The 21,103-nt window shown below is 33.8% G+C and overlaps 2 protein-coding genes across 2 annotated transcripts in view; one reads left to right on the plus strand and one right to left on the minus strand.

The window, feature by feature from the left end:
• The window catches only part of LOC111396806 (tetratricopeptide repeat protein 1-like), a 5,626-nt gene extending 4,964 nt beyond the window's left edge, over positions 1–662 (plus strand). The window contains 1 exon segment of the mRNA XM_023023327.1: positions 430–662. Within this exon segment, the coding sequence (XP_022879095.1) occupies positions 430–476 (47 nt within the window). The 3' untranslated portion in view covers positions 477–662.
• Positions 663–1,411: 749 nt separating this feature from the next.
• LOC111396807 (exocyst complex component SEC6) lies at positions 1,412–19,168 on the minus strand. Its single transcript, XM_023023328.1, has 25 exons — positions 18,666–19,168; positions 17,936–17,974; positions 17,665–17,753; positions 17,448–17,538; positions 17,125–17,214; positions 16,928–17,007; positions 16,355–16,447; positions 13,904–13,930; positions 13,660–13,767; positions 13,392–13,530; positions 13,257–13,301; positions 11,752–11,807; positions 10,424–10,532; positions 7,618–7,758; positions 7,343–7,522; positions 6,524–6,607; positions 6,353–6,439; positions 5,467–5,511; positions 3,971–4,049; positions 3,317–3,386; positions 3,081–3,168; positions 2,871–2,960; positions 2,359–2,475; positions 2,089–2,151; positions 1,412–1,830 (listed from the first exon to the last, which is right to left on the minus strand). The coding sequence occupies exons 1-25, from the start codon at positions 18,792–18,794 to the stop codon at positions 1,699–1,701; spliced, it is 2,271 nt and encodes a 756-aa protein (XP_022879096.1). The 5' UTR covers positions 18,795–19,168; the 3' UTR covers positions 1,412–1,698.
• Between the last annotated feature and the right edge of the window lie 1,935 nt (positions 19,169–21,103).

Below are 21,103 nucleotides of genomic sequence, written 5' to 3' on the forward strand. Positions count from 1 at the left end.
GGCGGTGGGGTGGGGGGGGGGGGGGGGGGGGGGGGGGGGGAACGTAAATAGTTCCAGATTTGTCCTTCAAAAACATAATCTCTTCTCCTTGTCAAAATGCATGTTGCCTTTTTGAGCTGGAAATAATCCATCAGTTTATTATCTTAAAGTTGTGTACATTTTACTTTAATTTTGTCTGAAGATTTCTCTCTCAGTTGGGAAAATTTATGTTCTAAACAAAATGTTGTTACTTTTATTCTCTGGCCATATTTGTGAACAATTTAAATCTTTTTCCTTAAACTGTTCGTGAGATTCTGGTATCTAAGCCAAACTTCAGAAACGTATGATATTCAAGTAGTATTCTGCTTTTTTTCCCTTTCTTCCTAATGTGCATGATGCTTCTCAAGGGTAGCATTATATTCTTTCAACTCGGGCTTCCAAATGACACAGATATGAAGCAAGGATACAATGAGCAGCTCGCTGAGGCCTACTACTGATGTTTTTTGAAGAGCCTGCATTCTATGCGCAAGCATTCTCTGAGCAGATATTGGTGCTCTATCTGTAGGCAGGGCTAAAGATTGATTAGGAGTTTTGTTTATTTCTTGCTTTATTCTTTTATATCATAAAAAACACGTTAGGTGTTCATGTTTTCGGGGCTTAAGATTGATTAGGAGTTTTGTTTATTTCTTGCTTTATTCTTTTATATCATTCATAATTTCCCTTTTCCCCCTTTCTGAGGCCTACTACTGATGTTTTTGCAAGAGCCTGCATTCTATGCGCAAGCATTCTCTGAGCAGATTTTGGTGCTCTATCTGTAGGGAGCTGGTGAAAGGTTGCTACGTCTGCGATTTTCTAGATAAAAAACGCGTAAGGTGTTCATGTTTTCGGGGCTTAAGATTGATTAGGAGTTTTGTTTATTTCTTGCTTTATTCTTTTATATCATTCATAATTTCCCTTTTCCCCCTTTCTTTATGTGAAAACCATAGAAATTGATTGGTCGATCAATTTTGCTCGAGTGCATATATTCATTCTCCACTGAAGTTTTCTTTCCATTTTCCCCTCAAATTTCTTTTTACACGGAATTCATATGCTTAGTTTTTTTATGCATTTGTAGGGTTTCTCCTCTCTCTTCAGTCGTTTGCAATTGCACTCACGCTATAGAGAATTAGCCCCTGTTTGGGCCCATTACATTAAATTTCATTTTTCTCTCTCCTAATTTCAATCACACAATTTTTCATAAAATAATATTATACATAAATCGAAAATTTTTCATTCTTTTTCAACAACTCATTTTTCAAAAAAACACTATTCCACCCATTAATTTTTCCACGTAAGGGGGACCAAACAGGGGCTTAGATATCTCTAAACTTTATCGAGAAAGAAAAAGAAACTAAAGAATACGATGTACCAAACACGCAAAAAGTGATAAATCTCACAAGTAAAATTAAATTTAATTTCTCAGACATTCCCTTTTTTTCCTCTCAAAGGCTAATCAACTTTTAAACCTCTTCCCATAATATTCCAAGTAGATTGTTTAGATAAATGTAATTTCGTATACTGCATTCATTTGAAATTCATGAATAAGATATAAGCTTTCCTAAATATATATATTTAAGGAGGAGAATGAATCAAATAAAACCTCAAAAATACAGAGAGCGGAAGGTTGACAAATTGGGTTCATGGACAAACAATGCGAATGCGTCTGGCACAGCTCCGGAACTAGGTAAGCTTTCGCCACAAGGGGGTTTTGGAAGCCGATAGGCTTTTCACCTTTGGAAAAACAAAACCCGCCTTGGGTGGATTCCCATCGACAAGAGAGTTTTCATATATTTCTTTGCACTCCTGAACAACCTGTTTGACAAAGAAAATGCACATCAAGGATGCAAATAGTAAATCTCAAGCTACTTATCTTAAAGCAAACATCGTAAAATGAACTAACTGTACTCATTATATCGTACCAAATCATCCAATATATAGTCTTTTCTATAGTATTGATAACAAATCACGTTTTCCATAGGCAACCTCAATTCACTTATCAGCAAAGATAATCCATGAACCAAAGTTGACTCTGAATTTCTTATATAGAAACTCATTTCTAGTAATATTTACCTCTTTAGCATCTTTCCTTGGTATGCCTTCTCGTAAGCTGACAATTTTTTCAACCACTTCTGGCTGATCAACGAAAGAGCAGAGGTTAACCGAAAACAAAGAGAAGTAGATTATCTTTCTTAATCAATTGTTGAAGAGGAAAAAGTGACTCGAAAACGAATTACTAATGCTTGCTTCTCTTTGGATACTAAAGTAATCAGCTTTTACTGACTCACTAGTGCCGCAGAGATACAACAAAAACGTATTATAACTCACTCAATTAACACTTACAGGACAGTCCGGTTGATGTTCGAGAATATTTGTGTACACAAGTGTGAAAGAATCTGGACTCTCCGATGAAGCAAGTTCTCTCAAGTCACAGAGTACCCTAACTCTATTTTCAACTTTCTGCAAAATAAATGGTAAAGCATTTGTTTAAATATAAAACCAGTACTCACTACAGAAAAAATACGCAATATTATAGACAGATAAGACCACATTAGAGGTAAAAATTAATATTAGTTTTGGTTAGAGTAGAAAGTAAGGTACAGTGAGGTAGGATATAATACATGGACCAGTCTGTATTGATTAGTTTCAACTCAATCTTTAAGTAACCAACATAATTCAGAGCCCTTTATTTCTGTTTTTTATATTCTCTCTATGTATTATGTTGGTGTAGCAACAAAGGGGGCAATCGCAACCTATCCGAGAGCTGTTCCTGTAAAGAGGTAAGTCCATATTCACTAATATCTCAAATATCACCACCACAGGAAGAACCCTGAAGGAAATGTGACGAAGCTTACAGGAACACTTATATATTCCCGGAAGAAATCCATGAGAACCTCTTCATCGAGCTTCATCCTTTCAATCGTCTCTTCCTTGATATAATTTTTCTACAAGGCATATATTACAAAATAATCAAGGTCATATATATATATATATATATATATAAAAGCTGCGTGCAAATACTGGCATAGAATGTTGTGTAAATAAGATGTTCTCATGTTAGGAACCTGGACAAGTAGATGATCCACATAGACAACAACAGTTTCTTCCAAGCAGGCCTCAACGAATCTTCTGAATGATCTTTCTTCAATGTACCTTTACATTGAGGTAGAATAACTTTAATGCATAAACTCAATACAAGATGTGACGTTCATGTGAAAATGGTGAATGGACAGGGCTTTTTGATATAGATACATTTGAAACTAGTAGTCATTGTTTACCCAAACAGACTGGGATAACTTACATCTTGACATCTGAAAAATAGTCACCAAATGTGGCAACAAGGTACTCCGTGACTTGCCCTTCTAACCAATCTGATATATAAATAACATCACATCAATACAAACATCTCTTCAAAAATAATATTTTATACCTTAAAATATGAAAATCTGTCTATGGACTCAATCATCTGACGTTTACAAGATAAATTCTATCATTAATTTGATAATGTCCTCCCAAATAAAGTTTAAGCTCTCAGCCCAATACCTCAAGGCTTACACATAACTATACTTGAAAACGTGCTTAGCTTGATCTCTTTACCCCACCCACAAAATGTCACTCAATATCAATCAACTGGAATATCATAACTGAAGCCAGTAATTTTTGAATCCCAGCGATGTGCTACACAAGCAAATATATGGTGAGTGAGCCAAGATATCCGCAAGGCACATGATAAAACAAAAAAACGATCTACAGCATAGCAATTTCTGACAAATCACAATGAGAATTCCATTATTTAGAACTCCTTATACAATAACTTGACATACTGAAAAGGCAACTATCAATGATGTGCATTCGTTGTGCTACTAATGATCAGGAAGAATGTATTTTCAGTAGCATCCACCGCATATTGAAGAAAGGACCAGGGGAGAAAGGTGGGCGGCAGTAAAATCATTACCTCTGTGATATAGCTTTACAAGTAATTCTTGAACTCCTGGATCCTCGAAAATGACACTAACAGTTTGATGAACAGCTTCCTAACATCAGCGAGAAACTTTCATGTTCTAATGATCAGGAAATCATAATATATAACCACACAGCCCAAATGAAAAATGTATGGATGCAATCCGCAGCAATACAAAGAAATAACAAATATCAAAGTAATTTTCAGATGCCATCCTTCTCCGAACACCATCGACAAAACATCTTTTATTTGGAATTGTCTAAGAAAAGAAATAGATGAGAATAACAGTTCTGTACAACAAAATACATGACTACGTCTCACTTATGTAACAGGCAAGAAACATGAAAATAGCTGAGGAATCATTACAATGATACACAAGGGGCATCGTGTAACTCAAGCACATATTTCAGGCATTGGCATTTTACAAACCATGAAGAATTGGATCTAAATCTAAAAATAGTCCAATTTTTTTCACAATGTTTCGATAATTTTTGTTAGTACTGTAGATGTTTACTGATTGTTCATAACATGTTAACGAAAAATGGTCCTTTCTATCAAGATAAAAATCTTCCTCATCAAGCCACATTACAAATCAAATTAAGAATGTATAGAAAGCAAAGCAAGACTAATTATTTAGATCATAACAAAGCACTGGAATGAGTTATTAGACAAGTGGCCAGCATAAAATTTAATGTAATCGATTCAACGGATCAATTTTCACCCAGTCAAGAGCAGTCACGGACTCTACATGTATGAGGCTTCCTGAATAAAGTAGCTAATCCAGTAAAACTGAATGTAAATACTATCAACATGCACATTAAAAGTAGTTCAACCATGTTAATACTGGGCATGAAGGGAAATATGATGCGAGAAATAGAACACTCAAAGAAATGTAGAGAAAAGGAATGAATAAATGTGAAAACCTGTGCATGGATCAATTCAGAAAACAAATGTCCTTCGACCCAAAAAAAAAAAATAATAAATAAATAAATAAATAAAAATAAAGGAAAAAAAAAGATTAAAAAGGAAAGAAATCTCTTGGTCAAGCAACTGCAGCCAAACAAATGTTCATAAAACATTTGCCTATGAGTAGCCCAAATTTCAGAAAGAAAAGATGTCTGGGTAATTAAGCCCAAAAGTCCTCGTGAATGAATCAACATATGCTACCAAGAAACTGCTAAAATACATATATTCAGAAACAGAAGAGAAGAACTTGCATAACTGTATGAGTGTTTAGTCATATGCTATTATAGTACACCAATAGAATGATCAGACAAGAACATGTTTCGAAAATAAATTACTAGTACAAAATTCTTGAAAGCATTGATATTTGAAATAGCAGTGAACATCAATCAACCAAATGAACAATAAGAAAAATATAGGCAAACAGGAGAAAAGAGAGACTCATATTATATGGTTACGATATAAAGAAGGCATTATGCACATTTGAATGAAAGCTAGCAGAATATTATGGGAGCCCATTGACATACCTTGGCAACTTCCAGAAAGCCTTTGCAGGTATCCTCAAAATTCACCTGTAAAGTGATTAAAACAGTTTTAACAAAGAGAAATATTGTTTGTTCCTAAACTGCGCCACATTGTAAACAACTCACAGGTAACAAGAATGCCTCACAGTTCAAAGAAAAATCATAATTTTTTATTTTTATGACCGTGGGTGTCCAAACCAGTTTACACGCATTTAGACTAATCCCACAGGGCCCTGAAGCTTACAGTCGGATACTCACCTCAATGGCTCCGAGAGAACTCAAATTAGTGACCATTGATGAGCAAACCTAAGGCCTAACCACTGAGCAAACCTAAGGATTAAAAATCATAATTTTTTCAAATCTTTTAGAATACACACAAGTCCCAGAAGCCAGATGATCATATCAATGTTTTATCCTCCTCAAAAAGCGATAAATGTCAATGGTGGAATCTTTGTCACAATCTCCGTCACAGAGATTTTAGAGAGGAGAAGAGGTAAGGTGCAATATGTGTGATGCAGGTGCCCATCTCCTTAGATTGCAGCCCCTTTATATCGTTCATTGATTCCTCTTTCACGTTTTCTAAAGCAAAAGGCACGGTATGGTGATACAGAGTTGTACAATCTGAGATACACTTCACTAGGTGGCCTGGATAATTTCAATGAATATGAATATTGGAGCCTAAAACGGCTGATGGCATTAGTATAATCCATCTATACTGATTCAACACACTTTTTCTATTGCGGAACACGGTAATACACCACCTCAATAACTAAGAGGAATATTAAAATTAGTGCAACAATGCAAGAAGAAAAACTTTGAATTCTGCTGAACTTTGATATGCAAATTTGGATCCTCTGCAAGGATAGATATTTTGAAATAAAATTTTAACCTGCTCGGCATAATTCTGTGGAAGAGATTCAAGTGTGCTAGAGCTTAACTCCATGGCAAGATCATAGCATCGAAGATTGTTGTTAATCTGAAATCAAGTGATCTTATCAACAAAATAGACACTGCTCTTATAATATGCATTGAGATGCTATACAAATGCAGATTCACATACCATCGCACATAGAGCTTCTAGACCAATTTCTGAAGCAGGTTCCTCCAGTCTCTGCCTTTCAGCAGCTTGAAAATCAATCATTACCTGGGAAAGAACAGAAAAAATGAAAATGCTACCTAGCACTCTATACATCTTGTAAACAGATCAATACCATAATTGCTAACATATATTGTTTGGAATCTTAGTCGACAAGAATCATGTATCACCATGATTGTATCGTGTCCGTTCTAGCCCAATTACAAACATGAATGACTGCCGATCATAATGTGGGACCAACTCCGTCATTGGGTTTTAAACAAGTGATCTACTTCACTATATGTTATCACAGTGCTTTCTCATCTCACCATTTGATTTAAGATTTAAACACATGTTTTGACTACCGAATGTACAGTGATTTTTCGATCTGACGCAACAATATTAACCAATTGCATATGAAAGTTTGCTTCTCTATCTGTGTGTGTGTACATGTGTGAGAATAAGCAATAGAAAGAGAGCATATAATTAGGTTCACAGCAGAATCTTTGAAGATCTTATCATAAGGCCTACAGTTAACGACGGTGTAATGGAACTCAGTTAAGCACGAATTCCATGCTCCACAGAGAAAAATGAGAAGTCTTTAGAAGATCGATACAAATATGGTAATGGGAAGAACACCTGTTATGGATTAGGCACAAAATAGTTGCAACATGCAATCGCAGGCAAGACTTACATATACCTTGGGCAGTGATGAAATATATCAAGATAGCTAGGTAACTTAGCAGGAAAGGTGGGCTGCTCTTAATAAGATAATTATTTGAAAACTAATCAAGCTGCACTCGCCTGAATGATGGCCAAAGCAATTCTGTATAACATGACATCAGTGCTATTATCTCGTACAATTTGTACTTGCTCTCCAAGGATCCGAAATAAGTCAACAGCAGCTGGGGTGTATAGTTTTCCATCATCTGTTTTTTTGGGTGGCTGTACCTTATCAGCATCAAGTATATTCAAGTACCATTTCTACATAACCGAATGAGGATTCAAATTAATTTGTTAAACAGTTAAGGTGATCTAATATAATACATAAAAAGACGACATCTCTCTGGCGTTTTTACCCTTGTTGTGGCTTGCATTCGTTCAACATAAGCATTCATTAGGGGATCCATTGCACCACTCTCAGAACAAACTTGAGCCAGTGACTCATCAACGCCAAGTCCAATAAGATTATCTTGGTACTCAACTACCCACCCAGTTACCTAATATCAATTATTTAGTATTCAACATGATAACAGCTCAGTAAACAATAAATTAGGCCGAAAAGATTAATATAACGGAAGCAGAAGCAGGATGATAAGAAGCAATAAAAAAAGCCAAGTAGGGCCAATGAAGTATATTTAGACCATCTAAATTTCTTACAGAAAAGCGCAGCCAACCAGGAAAGCCATTCTACCAATATAGGAAAATTATGAAGTGTGAAAGCAGAAACAAAAGGAACAACTCAGCATGAATCATATTAAATGGTAGTTATTGGATTATAATTTCAAACAATTACCACAATAATTTAAATAAAATTGTTTCAGTACTTATATTTCTTTCAATTCCATATATACCCTCCCAAACTTAAAACAGTTCAATAAAAGGATGTGTAAAGAAAATGGTACATTGATTATATGTAGATTATTTCTTTAGTTCAATTGTTCAATGATGAGGGCGTGCAATCGTCTTATCTTGGTATTTCCATCCCAAAAAAAAGAAAGATCACGTGTCCTGGAACCAGTTATATTATGGAAAGACCGAGGATACGAGTTTAGAAGGGAAAGTGGTAGGAAAAGATTTATGATACATCTTCACTTTGAAACTTCTTGGTTATCTAGAAAAGGAAATCTAGAGCTTTCGAGGGAATGGTGAATTTAGGGACTCGACAGAAGCCATGAAGCATGAATACAGATACGTAATTTGGATGCGATACGATATGTATACGTCAATATGACTTTCGAAAAAATTAAGATAAGTCCATACGTGATATAAAATTCAACTTAATTTCATTAAAATTTTAATATATAAATAAATAAAAATAAAAATTAATACAAACCATGATAATACAAATAAAATAAAATATTTTATCTTAATCAACTATCGAAACTTCATTTTCTTCATCAACATCAATTTCTTAATTATCATTAAAAATAACATTCTCCAAATTGGCTCATCTAATAATAGATTAGTAACCTCAAGCAATCTAATACCTTCAAGAGTGTCCGCGACGCCCACATTTTAGATTCTCTTTTTCAATAGAGATCTAATTTTCTGGATAAAAAGACACTAATTGCTATAAATGAAAACTAATTCTTCAGCTAGTTGTGAAAATATTTTATTCCATTTCGTAGAGTGCACAAAAGAGTACGTACTCCAATTTCTTTCAACACAAGATGAAGAAGATGGTTGCACAAGAAATTTTAAAGTAATGTTTTGCAGCAAAGGTGCATGTGAACCATGAATTAGCCATCAAGTTTTTGAATCCATGTTATACCGATTAGTGATAGAATCAAATAATACGATTTCACATGTCTTGAGAGATTAAAAAATATTGTGCATTCCAATAAAAAGTCTAGTTAATTTTAAAACTCTAATTGTGTATTTTCAATAAATATTAAAGCATCTGGTACGTATCGAAGAGTATCGGAGCTTGGATACGTATCGAAATATGGGTACGTAACAAATTTAAGTACCGATGCTTATTAGGACAGAAGATTTTTGGTTTGCTCTTTATTTCTGGATAAAGAAATACAGTATGAATGATTGTAGTTCTCCAACAAACTTTTTCATAGACACTGATATTTCACATACAATTTATCCTATGTAGGTAGTGGAGAGCTCCTTTAGTATAAATAATCATTGGCTGTACTAGTAGGTTAACATAGAGTATGAAGAAGGATTTTTTTTTTTTTTTTTGGGTCCCATTTCCTGAGTAACAAAAAAATTCGTTGTTCTCCAAGGTTAAAACCCATAACAGATGGGAAGCTGACTCTTTCACACCTTTAGTTTCACTTGGTTACGGGGGCTGACACCGTTAATGAAATTGTCTCAATTATTCTAAATAACCTTGGGGTCAACTGCATAAATCCTTTTTCACTATACCATTAGATCCAATGCTATAACTACTAATATGTCAAATGAAAATCAATTTATTTATTTTTTTATTTTTTGCCATGTTAACTCTAGTCTCCTTTTTCATCTTCTCATATGTTCTACAATCACAATGTTGTTAATGAGAGCTTTTTTAAATCTACGACACACTATTCTCTTAAATTATCCTTTTTTGTTTGGCCAACTCCACTTATATAGTGTATATTCTCATTTTTTATTTCACACATTATTGTATCGCCACATAATCATCTCGCCATCCTCAGTTTTCACATCTTCACTTCATTGATATTTTGCCGTTTTAATGATTTATAACTCAATTACCGTAAATTATAATGAATGTTATGTATATTTCCATTTTAACTTGGAAGGCATCTTTTTGATCCCACAAATCTCTATTTTGTCCAACTCCCTCTAATCCTCTGTGGCTGTGTTGCACCTTCAAGTTATGAACTGATACTAGGATTTAAATATCTAAACAATCAGTCTTTAGGGCACAAACATCCTCTAAAAGATTGAACAAGAGGAGATATAGGGAACTTGTGAAAAAGATTGCAAAAATAGAAAATAGAGAATCATATAAAGCACGGAAAAATTAAGATATAAACATTTTCCCAGCACCTACAAGTTCAAGAAGCATCATATATGTTACATGCAATTCAAGGATGAGGAATATGCATATCATCAGATTATCATAGCAAGTTCATCCTTGGAAGTAAGACAACTGATGAGAGTAAATAACTTATGGTAATTATCTTAAAATTATCAACTAACTACCTTCAAAATTTCTATATTTGTAAGCTCATTAGCTTTATCACTAAGCAGTCTCAGCCACTGAATAAATCTCTCAGTGTAAAGATTCACCATGAGCTGGAATATTTCGTACCTACAGGCATGGTAATAATAGAAGGGATGTTAGCAACAGAGGAAAAAAAACTAATCACTAGTCAATCAAAGAAAAACCTATATTACGTCTAAGAACTTACTGAGAGAGCAGTAAAAGAAACAGAGATTTAGTTACTGGAGAAATATCACAGAAAAAAAAAATTGAAAGAGAAAATGTTTCAAGGTTAAATAGAATACAAGGTATTAGCACCCGTATTGGAGTCCAGACGAACAGACCTGGTCATTATAAGCAAACAAACTGGGAACTAGCTTCATCTAATGGCACAAAAGAAAGATTTTTTTATTTTATTTTTTTTATAGGTGGCACAGAAGAAAGAAATATAACTCACAAGTCTCAATATAATCGATATGCAGTTTATTTCTCGTGACAACTTAGGAAAAGGAAAACAAAAAAGAAAAGAAAAGAAGATATTGATTGATGCGACCAATCCTTAATTTTCTCATCTTTTGTGTTTTTAAACACAGCATTCCAGAAATAGATGGGAAAACCCCAATACATAAACATTAACTACTTTAACAATCTATATGAATGATTTGGCATGCAGCAACAATGTATCAAACAGCATATGTTGGGAGCTATAATCTATCGGGGTATTGAAGGAAACAGGACATGGTTGGATGGTCTTTCCTCACTGTCCGGAAACAAAGTAAAATCTCTGCACACCAAAAGATAAATCCATGAACTGGCATGTCATGATGAAATGAATACGATCATACATGTTTCTTAATCATTGTAATGATCAATTTATTTCAATGATGGCAGTTCCTTATTGGTAAAGCTAGGTTAAGCACAAAATATCCTCGGTCACACTATATTATACTGGGACCAATGAGGTCCCATTGATAATTCACTTTAGCCTATGCCACATTCTTTAAAAGTTTAGACACTGAAGACAATTTTCTGTTTGCAGACTGAGGGATTCCAATCATAATTGTTCTTAATCAAGCGTTAAGTAGACTATCTCGGAGATACGGAATTAGCTAAGGAATAGCTACATGAAATTCACGAAAAAGATCAAATGCAGAGAGACAAATTGTTGGAGTAAATATTTATTTTCTCAGTTGTAATGTATTTCGAAATGATGAAGAGCAGGAATGGTAACTTCAAACCAACTGTTAAGTTCAAATAAAATCAAGCATTTAGCTAAAATCATAAAACTAACCAAAATCAGACAATAATTAAATTTGACAAGGCAAACCTTGGAGGAAAGCAAGGTGCCACATAGTCATATATGTCTCCGAGCTCCTCACCAATCTGACAAAAAGAAAACATATGTCACTAGAATTACAACAATGCTGAGTTTGTTCTATCAGAAGCTCATGAAAGACTAGGCGACAGCTGAGTCATGGGAATGGTAGAATTGAAAATTCATGTATAAGAAGGCTATGCAAAAATTCGTTCCAACCAGAACCAGATGATGCAATGCAGGGAAAGAAAATAATTGTTGTTTTACCAAAATAAAATAAATTAGCAATACAATTCGTATATGTTGATGAAAGATTAATATTTATGAATTATGATCTCTTCAAGCTTGTTTTATAACTTCTACCACAGGTTTCCCACTTGAACCATTTAGGTGAAGATCCCAAAATACAGGTATTAAGACCTAAAGAAAGCAAAAGTAAACAAAATCAGTACTTCAGGGAGTTCCATTCCAGTACATAGGCTATTGTCTATTGAAGACATTTTAGCTGGTAGTTCAAATTCTCAATTAATATTTTCATAAGTCTATCAAGAATACTTTCAGTTTCATGTAATTCCTTACATTTCACTATGCTTCGATTCAGAGGCATTATTGTATTTTCAAGATATCTCAAATTTTCGAAAGAGGCTTCTAACTTCAACCATCAAAATAACTTTTCATGCCAATGCTCATAATATACCCACCAGGTTACCACTAAATTCAAAAATTAACAAAATTACTCTTTGACACATCCCAGTTATCCCAATTTAATCCCCTAATCTACAAAACCTACAAGTCGGATAGCATGAGGTACAACTTTAAAATTTCTCAATCTATTTCTTTTGTCTGGAAACCCTAGGACAAAAAATCTCAACCAATTTTCTTCTCTTACTAACAGTATATTCTTTTCTTATGTTTCTTTTTCTTCTTATCGTCTCTCATTTGTTTCTCCATACTTCTTCAGCTTCTTCCTCTTCTCCTTTCATTTTTGCACCTCCTTCGTCAACTACCCCGTCACCACCTCTCCCCTTTGTTGATGAAGTAGTTCATTCCAAGTAGTTTTAATGTAGCAACCACCATCCAAAAGTTCATGAATTCCACAAACAGTGTTTTGAAATTAATCTTCACTAATTTTAATTCTTTACTCAAAAAGGAGTGCCTCACAAATTGTCAGAAATGCATTAATCCGGGGCCTCCACGTGTTTAAAAAACCCTGTTTAAATTAGTCAAGACGAGGAACTCTCAACTTTGTTGTCAAAACAAATAGCATAGGCACGTAAATAAATTGAAGAGACAAGTGAAGAAGTAAATGAGAAGTGCTTCATAAGAAACAGGTTTCAAACAAACTATCGAATCCACTGACATGTAAAGTTTTGTTTATAACATCAAAAAAATAATATCAACATTCAAACCATTTCTCCTTTCAATTACTTATAAAAAAGTTCAGCTAAGGAATAAAAAATGATAGTTTTAGTTAACTAGCAACGATAGAGGTTCTAGCAAGGTCAATGTATGCATACCATTCGAGCTTCCTCCAGAGCTCCTTTAAGGTCCTCAAATACAAGCTGAAATATATATCCTTATCAGAACAGCTGACAGAGAACTCCACACAATTCTAATCTAATGCCATTACATAAGCAGGTTAAACGACGAACCTCACTGAGCAATCTGTCAAAACGCGCTTCAACAGACTTCCTTATTTGCTCATAACATTTATCCTTGTAACTTTTTCCTTGAACCTTCAACTTCTGTTGGGCGATGTTTCTAGAAGAAGCACTTGTAGTGGTAGATTTTCTGAAGGTAAAAGCAACCAATAAGATTTATTGATGTAAAACTACAAATTGCAGAGGATTGATGGTTAATGACTCTAGACAAGAAGCCATCAGGTCAAAAGACAAAGCTTTAGCATAGTAAGGTAAATACTTGGCAGTTCTACGAGGATTTGCTATTGATGCCATTGCACCACCTCCTTCAGCCTCAGCTGCTTCTTCGGCAAGTTGTTGATCCAGGATTTCTTGCATCTCAACAACCCTATATTGTTCATTTTTTTTATTTTTTAATTTTGGGGGGTGGAGTGGGGGTGGAATACAGAGAGACAAAGATTAGCGCATAAATGATCTGAACCATGGACTCATTTAGTAATGTATTCCATTCAGATAAGACATACCTCAATGCACGAACAAGAGTCTGTGGGCTGCAACCAAAAAAAAAAAAAGAACCATGAATAATGAACAATATACAGAGCAGAAAACACATATAGGTCCTTGTCAAAACTATAAACTGTATGGAAATTAATTAATATAAAACCAATTGGAAAGTGTAAATAATTGATTGCTTAAGACTTTATGATGCATCGATACAAACACGTGTCCGACGCGAAACGCGTCGGAAACGTTAACTTGTAATTTTTCAAAAAAGTGTTTCGCGTCGGAAATGTTAACTTGTAATTTTTCAAAAAAGTACTGACACGACTTGTCGTTGACATGTTAATTAAATTATTTAAAATTCTTCATTTGTATAGTATAAATTTATTTTTATACTTATTATTGATTTTTCTTGTTGAAATCTTTAAATATGAGTACTTAGTTGTTATTTACAAATAAAATTGAGTTAAAAATATATAATAGCCATAGTAAGAAAGAGAAATGATTATTGTAGAGTGTTCGAAAAATGTCGATATCGACACGTGTCCGACACTGACACACTACCCTAGTTAGGATGTCCGTGCTACAAAGAGACAACATAAAAGTCAATCAATTCTATAAAAGTAGCTTTAGAAACAATACAGAATTTTGTATACATTTAGCTGTTGGCCCAAAAATCTATAAAGAATCTCGTATAAATTCAGTTATTGGCCCATGCACAAATTAAAAGAGGAGATTGGGAAAACACCATCACTAATATTACTCTTAACTCCGATTTATAATGATAATATCACACTATAACATGTTGAAGGAACGTATTTTAGCTCTTCTATCTCATCTAAACTGGTAGACCAAAAAGCCACAATCTCAAACCTAAATGCCAATACGTGTTAGACGTCCTTCTATTCTTTCAAAAGTTAATTGAGAAACCCATAAGTGACTCAATTAACCTTCTTTTAATTTGAGTTTTTTACGTATTGCCAATTTTTACAAGACAATTTAAGGACATCATGGCACTACAGCAATAATGTCAACAACCGGAGTTCCATACTCCCGTGTCTCCGTTGACATCTTCCACAGTAAATGAATTACTTCCACTGATTGAAGCCCTTAAAACCCAATGGGAACACTCTATAGGTGCTGCAATTCGTATAGGTCAAGGTTACCTAGATCATAGATCATTTCAGAATAGTGCATGTAGCCCCCGTTTGGCCCCCATCAATTTTAATTCTATTACATTTCATTTTTCTCTCTCCTATTTTCAACCATACAATCTTTCATAAAATAATATTACATGTAAATCGAAAACTTTTCTACCTTTTTCAACCACTTATTTTTCAGAAAACACTATTCCACCCATTTTCATCTCTCCAAAATGGGGGCCAAACGGGGGCGTAATTGAAAAACTAAAACATTAGTTACTGTGGAATGTGGTTTAATTTCTGTGGAGCTAAGCTTCTTTGAATACTTCATTAGTTGTTTGGGATGGAATATGGTCATCAGTCAAATTTAATATTAATTAGGATTTAACTAGAAATCTTGACAAAATCACAACGAAATAATGCTACATTGATATAAATTGTACATAAAATTGATAGAATACAAGTTTTTAGCTTTCTTCTTACAATTGATACATTGCTCACATATTTGTATTTTTCATAAGAGCAATGCTACTTATTCATGATGGTGTACAGATTGATAATGTGAATAATATTAACTGACTTCATTTCATTTCATTCTCTCTGTTCCACATCATCGATATGTAAACCATTTGCACACATTTATGTACAGTTAGCATTACTCTTTTCAAAAATACAAGTAGAAGTATTATCCCAACAGAAAGTTTTATGTATTAAGTGGCAGCAAAGAGTAATTGAATAACATTAACAAAAGTTGTCCTCTTTCAAGAGGTAAATACACATTGTTATAGAGATCTGTGATACTTTTTATGTATTAGAACTCTTACAGCATGAAATAACCACATAATATACATTCTATTTCACTAGAAGGTGATCATCGATCATCATCCGCAGTATCATATTAAGAGAAACACTGAAATTGTGAGATAAAACCACACTCTAAACTCATTCCACAATATGTATGTTGATGTTATCCAATTATGTATCTCCCTTTGTAATTATCTCCAAATAACCAACTTTTGATTTTCAATTTTATTTAATATATCACTAGTTTCTGTCCCCATAACCCAATTTTTATTTCTCAATGATAAAGGGTTGCATAATTTTCTCAATACTTGTTTCTATATATCAAGAGAGAGGCACTTGCCAAACCAGCATTGCTGCAGATTGTTTGTTTGACTCACAGGCTCGGTCTTAGCCTCTTAAGCAATTCAATTTTTTTAGGAAAAAATATAAAAATACAAGTGGAGAAGCTTGAACAAGACCATGCCATTAAAATATTATGTAAGGAAGTGAGAACAAATAGATACCAACTTAAAAGGAAAATAAGCATACCTCTCTTTAGCAAGTTTAAAGAAGTTGGAAATATGACCCCATAACGTCTTCTCGAATGTCTCCCATGTGTGATCTATGTCTTCAAAGTACTCCCTTCATCATAAAAAAATAATAATAATAATAATAAAATAAATAAATAAATAAAAAACTTCATTTTTTAAACAATTTAAGAAAACCATCACAGAAACAAAATATGTATCAAACAGAAAAGATATTAAATTATAAACTCAAAATATAAATCACATTCTATTACACTACATTCAAATGAAATGGAAAATTTCACCTTTCATTTTCAACAAAGAATAGCATATCCCGTACATGGGTAGAAAGAACCAAACAGTAAATGAGCAAACCAACGCAATGCAGCCTTAGTGTTTAATTACAAGATAGAGGAAAGGATTCGTCTATCTACAAGTGTGATTACTGATATCAATTTTATAAGTCAAACAGCAGGCAATCAGAGAGAAATTTTTATCACCAATGATGAACTCACAGCCAAAAGATGATTCTCTCTCATTTTTTTCTTTCTTCTTTATAAAACATCGGGATAATACTCAAGGCATATATCCTGACCTTAGTCTGCCAACCTCTTCTTTGTGAGATGCAGCAGCTGCTAATGCAAACCTCCGTTTTCCATCCAGTGCAGTTAACCTCTACAATTAATTGAAGATAAGAAATGAAAGACAATATTTTTAGCAGCATAACATGTGACGAAATAATTTTAGTTGATCAGCAAAAGAACGGTAATCCATGTCCAAAACAAGCTATACCTCATAGGTGTTAGTAAGTTCCTTGTCATCACTCAAAGAATCCCGTGCTTCAGAAGCCTCTACAGATATCGACATCATACCCTCCACATCCTAAACAAGAAGGGAAGCCACAGAAAGTTCATACTTAAGAAGCATTAAATGTCCAGTTATGTGGGGAAAAAGCACATATGGACAGAACGGCTAGCAACAGAGAAATTAGCTGGAATATACCAAAATGGACATGACTATAAGATATATTTAAAAAGAAAAGAATGACCATAATACTGGATTATGCATATTGATTATTTGATGAAATAGAGAAAAAGGTAAGGAAGTATGCTCACCTTCAAAGTTGTGTTTAGATTATTCCTTGCATTACTAAGGAGTTTTATTTGATCATGATTTTCAATCAACGTCTGACATTCTTGACACAACCTGATTTAACAAAAAAGTATTAGATAACCCAAAACGTGAATAGGTCATCACATATTAGAGACATTTTGGGGTTGGGGGAAACAGGATAATTCATATGTATATGAGCATGTTGCACCATATTCATACTTTTCGATTTCCACAAAATTTTCTCGGAGATGGTTTATTGTCTTCTGAGATAAAGAAAGCGATTCTAGACCGGCTTGGGCCTGTTCAACCTGAAATTACAAAATTCAGAAGGGGGAAAGGAACGAATCATCAAAAATGAAAACAATATACAGTTTTCCTATTCTTAAACCATAAGCTTACAGGAAGCTAGAATGCATCAAAAAGGATAATTTGCCCCAACTGATCTATTAGGCAATATAACAAGGTTTGAAGGCTTAGAAGTGTAGCTTACCTGTTCGGCAACCATCGTACTGAGTTGTGCATCATTAGCCTGATAACAAACCAAAACTAGAAGTTTATCACCATACTTGAATAATCTTCTAACATAGCGTCATAATTACATCATTACATGGAAAAATGCATGTGAGTAAAATCCAAAATTCAAAAGATTGAAACTTCAAATCCAATAAAACAGTGGATGAAAAGAAGCTAATGCTACGGAACAAGCTACCTGGTCCACTATGTCAAGGGACATATTTCCCAGAAGCCCACTCAATTGCAGCTCCCGACATCGATCTCCACTAATGGAACGAAATTTCAAGGACAAATTCTACACATCTTAAGGAGTCTAGTCACTATTGTTGTTAGGTTTTTTGTCTTATGTATCAGTAATAGAAATGAGGCATTATGATTCATCTTCCTTTCCTATGCATCACAGTCATTCTTGTTTAGTCTAGTATAGGGGTAGTGAGTTATTAAAAGCTGTAACCCAGATGGCCAAGGAAGTTACACTTTCCCGAGTTTATCATTGCTCCACAATTACAATAATTTTTCATATATCCTTGAATCGTGAACAAAATGAAACCGTTGGAGATAGCGTTTACTCTAAAATTCAGCAATGAAACCTGATTGAGGCCTTGGAATCCAAAGCTCAATTCGAACACAATTAAGAGAATTCTCTGTAACAGATAATAAAGGTTAAGAATAAAGTGTATAGCTAAATTATATAAAGTAAAATAAACCTGTTGTCGAGCAATGTAATCGGCTTTGATGGAAGCAATGGACTGCAAGAGCTCCGGCAGTGGAAGCAGCTTTGCCACCTCTCTCACCGACGCCTCCTTCGCCTCCACCCCGAGATCCTCCACCATCATCTTTCTCCTACTCTAGAGTGCTGAGCCTTAAATTCGTAAATTTCTATGCACAAGATGAAGAAATTTTTTTGAAGAAACACAGATGAAACGAAACTCTAACAAAATTTCAATTGTTGAGAGGATCAGTGACTTGTAATTTTATTTAGCAGAGGAAATTCGAAGACTGGATCGTGAAGAAGGAAATAGAAATGGAGATTGGCGGTTCAGTTAAGAACCTGACATAAATTCGGGTACAGATTTCGTCACTGAAGAAAAGTCGGGTATATTTTTTGGGCAAATCGCTTTTCTCCTTTTAATTTACAAACCTGCTGGAGGCCAGGCTCAAAAGCCAATCCCTCAAACAGGGGGCCGCCATTGGAGGGGTGCATCACCCCTTTCAATCGAGGGAATTGGAACCAAAATCAGTCCAATTAGGCTTATAAAATTTCTAATTAAGTGTTTGTCTGATTGGGATTTTGATAAATGATTTTTTGATCGTTAGAGATAAATTAGGTTCTATCTGTGAAAGAAAAATTCAAAAATGACGATTGGAATAGTGAAATAACGATCGAAAAATTGATTTTAATTAGCTTAAAAGCTTTATCAAACAAGCTCTAAAAATTTGTCTCGGTCAGTTTTTGGAAAACTCGTGACTCGTTCTGAATTTAGCCGATCAGACTTATGTAAATGTATATTTTTTTAATTGTTTAAAAATCACGAATTTGATCTCAATTGGACCATGGTTCAACATTTTGACCTTTGAACTTTGTGGGGGGGGGGGGGGGGTGCTGATGATCGAATCAATTTTCAAAACATTTTGCCTTTTAAGTTTTTCTTTAGCCAATCTTCCAAATAATTACATTCATTTGAAACAAAAAGAATATTAATTCATATCTCACAAGTTACCACAAAATCTGATATGATAGAGTAAAAAAAGTAAGATATACGTTTAAATCAAATCTATTTTCTGATTGTGTTCTTGCTTGCTGACTAGCTTTTCTATGTTAATCTTGTTATCAGTATCTTTGTTTCCGAATAAATGATCAACATTACTATAATTATAAATGTCACAACCTTTCGAACTATGAATATTTTTAGCTTTACTATTTGGATCACTTATTTGCTTCTCTCATATGCACATCGAGTCCCTTTTCTCCTCTATCCACATAGACAAAAATGTAGAACGGTAATAATAGTATCACAAAAGCATAATATTTAAGTATTGAATAGTCCAAATTTTCATTTATTTTGTCTTCAATATCGTTTTTGTGGATGTTTTGTTTTCTACCCTCTTTTAACTCGTTTGTCCCTTTGAATTATAATTACATTTTATAATATTGCCATCAAAATTTGGTTTTAATTTTATGCACTCTTAATTGATTTGTCATTGTTGTTTAGTTTTATCTTAAATCTTTTGTAACGTAAAATTCTTGAACTAAGGCATTGTTTGAACCCCATTCTTTGGAAAAATACATTTTTAACAGTATTTTGACATCATTTCAACCACACATTTTTCAATAAAATAATATTATACGCAAATTCAAAATTTTTTCTTATTTTTTAACCACACATTTTCCATCAATATACCATTCAAAATTCATTCTTCCAAAAATATGGGGCTCAAACAAGGGCTAAATAAGACTTCTATCATTATTGTAATCAATGATTGCACCTAAGGGTTAAAGCTCATCAAAGTTCAAAAGAAGCATAGATGATACTTATGAGCCCTTTTGAGCCACATTATTTGTAAAATGAGAATGAAAAATAGAGACGTTATGGATCCCACACAAAATATAGAAATTCAAAAATGATGACTTGATGTGATGAATAACGATCATATTTTTCATTTTAATGAGGTAAAAATGGGGCTCAAACAGGGCCTATGTATGGAAATGTGTTCATGAAGGCCATTCGAGTCTTGTAGAAGTCGATTAGCGAGATGAGTTTTACAAAAAATAAAAATAACAATAATGATTGCTTTGATGTAATACCTTAACTTTAAAAAAATTAAAAATAAAACGGAAGGTGGTGGATTGATATAATTTTATATCAATCCACCTATGCCTAAACCCCATCCATTCCCATTTGAAAATTGGGATTATATATATATATATATATATATATATAATCCCAATCCATAATCACATCAAAACACACATTCAAAAGAAAACAAACCAGAGATAAAAAGGAACAGAAAAGAAGAAGAAGAAGAAGAAATTACAAATTAAAAAGAAAAATAAAGGAAAAAAGAAGATTGAACAAGACAGAGATTTAGATGACTCTAAAGACAATAATTCAGAAGATAATCCAGAAGATTTCACTGACGGAGG

This window comes from Olea europaea, chromosome 7 (assembly GCF_002742605.1).
Source record: "Olea europaea var. sylvestris chromosome 7, O_europaea_v1, whole genome shotgun sequence".
NCBI classification, from domain to species: Eukaryota; Viridiplantae; Streptophyta; class Magnoliopsida; order Lamiales; family Oleaceae; genus Olea; species Olea europaea.